The 3,111-nt window shown below is 49.6% G+C and overlaps 1 protein-coding gene across 1 annotated transcript; it reads right to left on the bottom strand.

The window, feature by feature from the left end:
• Nucleotides 1-276: 276 nt before the first annotated feature.
• Nucleotides 277-734, bottom strand: EI90DRAFT_3118747 (uncharacterized protein; the record flags this gene model as incomplete). The annotated part of the gene is made up of 2 exons (XM_039063136.1): nucleotides 277-387; nucleotides 444-734. 2 exons carry the CDS (start codon nucleotides 732-734, stop codon nucleotides 277-279), a joined length of 402 nt encoding a protein of 133 aa, XP_038919790.1.
• Nucleotides 735-3,111: the final 2,377 nt, after the last annotated feature.

Below are 3,111 nucleotides of genomic sequence, written 5' to 3'. Positions count from 1 at the left end.
GATAAGGCCTTATATACATGAGTTCCGCAACTCATAAGAGCGCGGCTACACTGGGAACACATGGTAGCCGATAGAGAAGCGACATGAAATAGGAGAATAGATCATGCGGATAAGGGGGCGATAACGGGTGAGGGATGACGCGATAGCGGAAATAGTGCATTGAATACAGCCTGCATTCTAACTACGGCAAATCACACGCAGATATCGACTTACGGGTACTCAACCTATCCGGATAGAGGTCCGGGCCGGCCAGATAACCGTCCGTGCCCTGACAGTTCAAGCCACTAGGCTCGTCAATGTCTGCATGATTTCTTTGAGCTGGTCGTTGACCAGCTCTTGAGGTTGAGTCGATGCTCGATCACCAACAGTGTCAATGATCTTGACAGACTTGTTGAGGCCATCACTAGGTATTGGCATCTCTTTGCCCTAGCAGGATCGGGAACAGGGTCGGGGATTTGAGCATTGGGAGGCCTATTTGGCTCTAGCAGTGTGTCAGGAGGGTCCTTCTCAGGAAGAGAAGGTGCTTCTATACCTAGCACATTTGAAGTGCTAGGTTGATCTGGACCCAGTGTATCCAGGCCTTCTTGGGGCCCTGGAGTCACACCAGGATCGGGAGGGACATTTGGGGGACTGCTTCTAGTGCCCTTGGCACTATCCACTGTCTGCACAACATTATGCGCATTTGATCTCATCCTCTTTGCAGAGGGAGAACCTGGAGCTCTCTTGAGTGCCATGAGGACTCCAAAAGCTGGTTCTGATGAGCTGATTGGCACGCTTCGTGATGTCAATCAAATGGAAGCTTTGGTTAATGCTGGGGTTGTTGATATTCAACCCACCAAGTGTAAAAAAGTGTAAGATGATAAGATAATAATAGTTGTGAGTATCGCCTCACACTCCCAGTCTGTCAGAGATACACTATAATAGGCTGTATAATCAATGGGGGAGTAAAGGCTGTCCAGCCTTAACTCACCTGCATGCAAGGTTTATATACACGGGGGAAGAGCACATGCAGCCTATGCAGCTTGCAGGGTCTCCAAGTATGTACAATAATGTAGTGCTGTTGCGTGAAGTTACAAACTGATTATGATATACTATGTTACAAGTGATAACAAGAGTAAGGCAAAGTAAAAGAGTTAGGAGGGGGCGCATATGCAGCCTCCCTTCCTTACAGCAAGCAACTAAACTGCCCAGCAGAGGTGGGAGTGTGCTAGCGGACGTTGGAGCTGTCCAGAGGCCTTTAGGGCTCCGTACTTAGGGAGGCTTAGGTATTGAGGGGGTGGTGACCATTGGGGGAGTCAGAGGTGGTTGCGGAATCCGGAGGCTCCAAGGTTAGTGACGAAGGAGCAGAGGTGATCTGGAAGGAATGGAGGGAGTGGAGGGTGATGGCCATGGATGGATATGACAGATTCCTGGGCTTGACTCCTCAAGTATTACAAGGAACCCCTGATGATTGTCCAAGATGGACCAGGGGTATGTGATTCTTAAAGAGTTTTTGTGATTATTTTGTTTTTGTTAGCACCTGGACCACACCCAGGACCGTCTTAGGACACAGTAGACTTCCTCCCCACAAATTTGCTTGCATTTAGGGGGTCAGATTCCTAGCCCGATTGCAGTGTCCAGCATTGTGGTACCCATGCAGGATGCTTGGCATCAGACATGTCTGTGCTACAGATGGGGGGTCATCCATAGGATAGAGAGGAAGGAGAGGAAGGAGAGAAAGAAAGAAAGAAGAAGGAGAGGGGAGCAGCATGGCCATGCCCCGACAGAAGAGAGGTGGATGTGGTGGAAGTACTAAGGGAGGAATTTTAGACTTTTTCCTCCCTCAGATCTCTTGTCAGGGTCTGAGGTGAGAATGATATTTCTAGATTTTATCTTATAGAGTCTAAACACAACATAGTCTTTATTACAATACATTGGTGACTGCTGTCATATCAATACAACTCCGGACCTCTGCTCCTGTTCTGGACCTCCATCTCCTCCTCTAGAACTCTAGATCCTCCACCACCTCCTCCCCCTGTTGGTGGTTGAGAGCCCACTCTACCTCTGGCTCCAACACAATGCCCAACACCCCCTCTGGTCCAACTCTGGTTTACTCCAGGTCCAATCCCAACCTCGTACCTTCCAGACCAGAGTTTGCAATGCTCCATACCTCTGGCTCCAGACTCCTGTACCAGAACCCCATCGTGCCTCCACCTCCAGAACTCTGGTCACATCTCCGCCTCTGGACTTTGACCTCCTCCTCCATCTTATCTCCTTGTATTCCTTATTGCATTTCATTTATTACATCTTGCCAATATTCCGGACTTAGACTTCCAACTCCGGACCTCCAGAACTTACTCCAGACCCTGCAGTCTCTACCATATGGTGTCATTTAATCCTCTTGTTGCCTCTTCCTTATTTAGACAGCTGCTTCCTTTCCATATTAGTCAGCTGTCATTCCCCAAAACTGTTAGAACGGGTGGAAACGGACGACTCCGGAGTGGAATCGGAGACTTAGCGTGGAGGGACCTTGGCCTCAGCGACTCAAGCGGAGTGCTGTGCCATTGCTGTTTGTCCATTTGGTCCTTAATTTCACAGTAGGTGAGCAGGAAGTCTCTTGGGGGCATTTCAGGTCGATTTCGGACTAAAACCAAAACGAGTATGTACAAGCGCCGATATATATAATGGAAGGGGCAAAAGCACAAAGAGAACAAAGGGTGACCAAATCGGAACGAAGACGTCCGAACGGGAACAAAGGGTAGAGGGGGCGGAGCGGTACCGAAGGTCATAGGGCAAGACCTGTGATACGTCCGAAAGGAGGTAGAGAGGGCGAGGCCCAGAGGGGCAGGAGGATGAGGGGAAGTGGGGATGATGACTAACTGGCTAGAATAGAAAGAAGCAGTAGTCCAAATAGGGATGAAGGGAAAATGCGAGAAATACATTACAGGCGGCGAGAGTGCCGAAGGCAGTCCGCGAAGCTCGGGGGTTGTGGAGCTTACGGAGGTTACGGAGGTGGGGTTGGAAGTCCGAGGAATATTGGCAATGGTGTTTACGTAGTATGAGGTCACCAATGCAATGGACTAAGACCGAGGTGGAGTCAAAGTCCGAGGTAGGGACTATGACGGAGGCTCG

Source organism: Cantharellus anzutake, assembly GCF_015039405.1.
Source record: "Cantharellus anzutake strain C23 chromosome Unknown EI90scaffold_9, whole genome shotgun sequence".
Lineage (NCBI taxonomy): Eukaryota > Fungi > Basidiomycota > Agaricomycetes > Cantharellales > Hydnaceae > Cantharellus > Cantharellus anzutake.
Note: the sequence above shows the minus strand (reverse complement) of the source record. Positions and strands in the feature narration are given on the sequence as shown.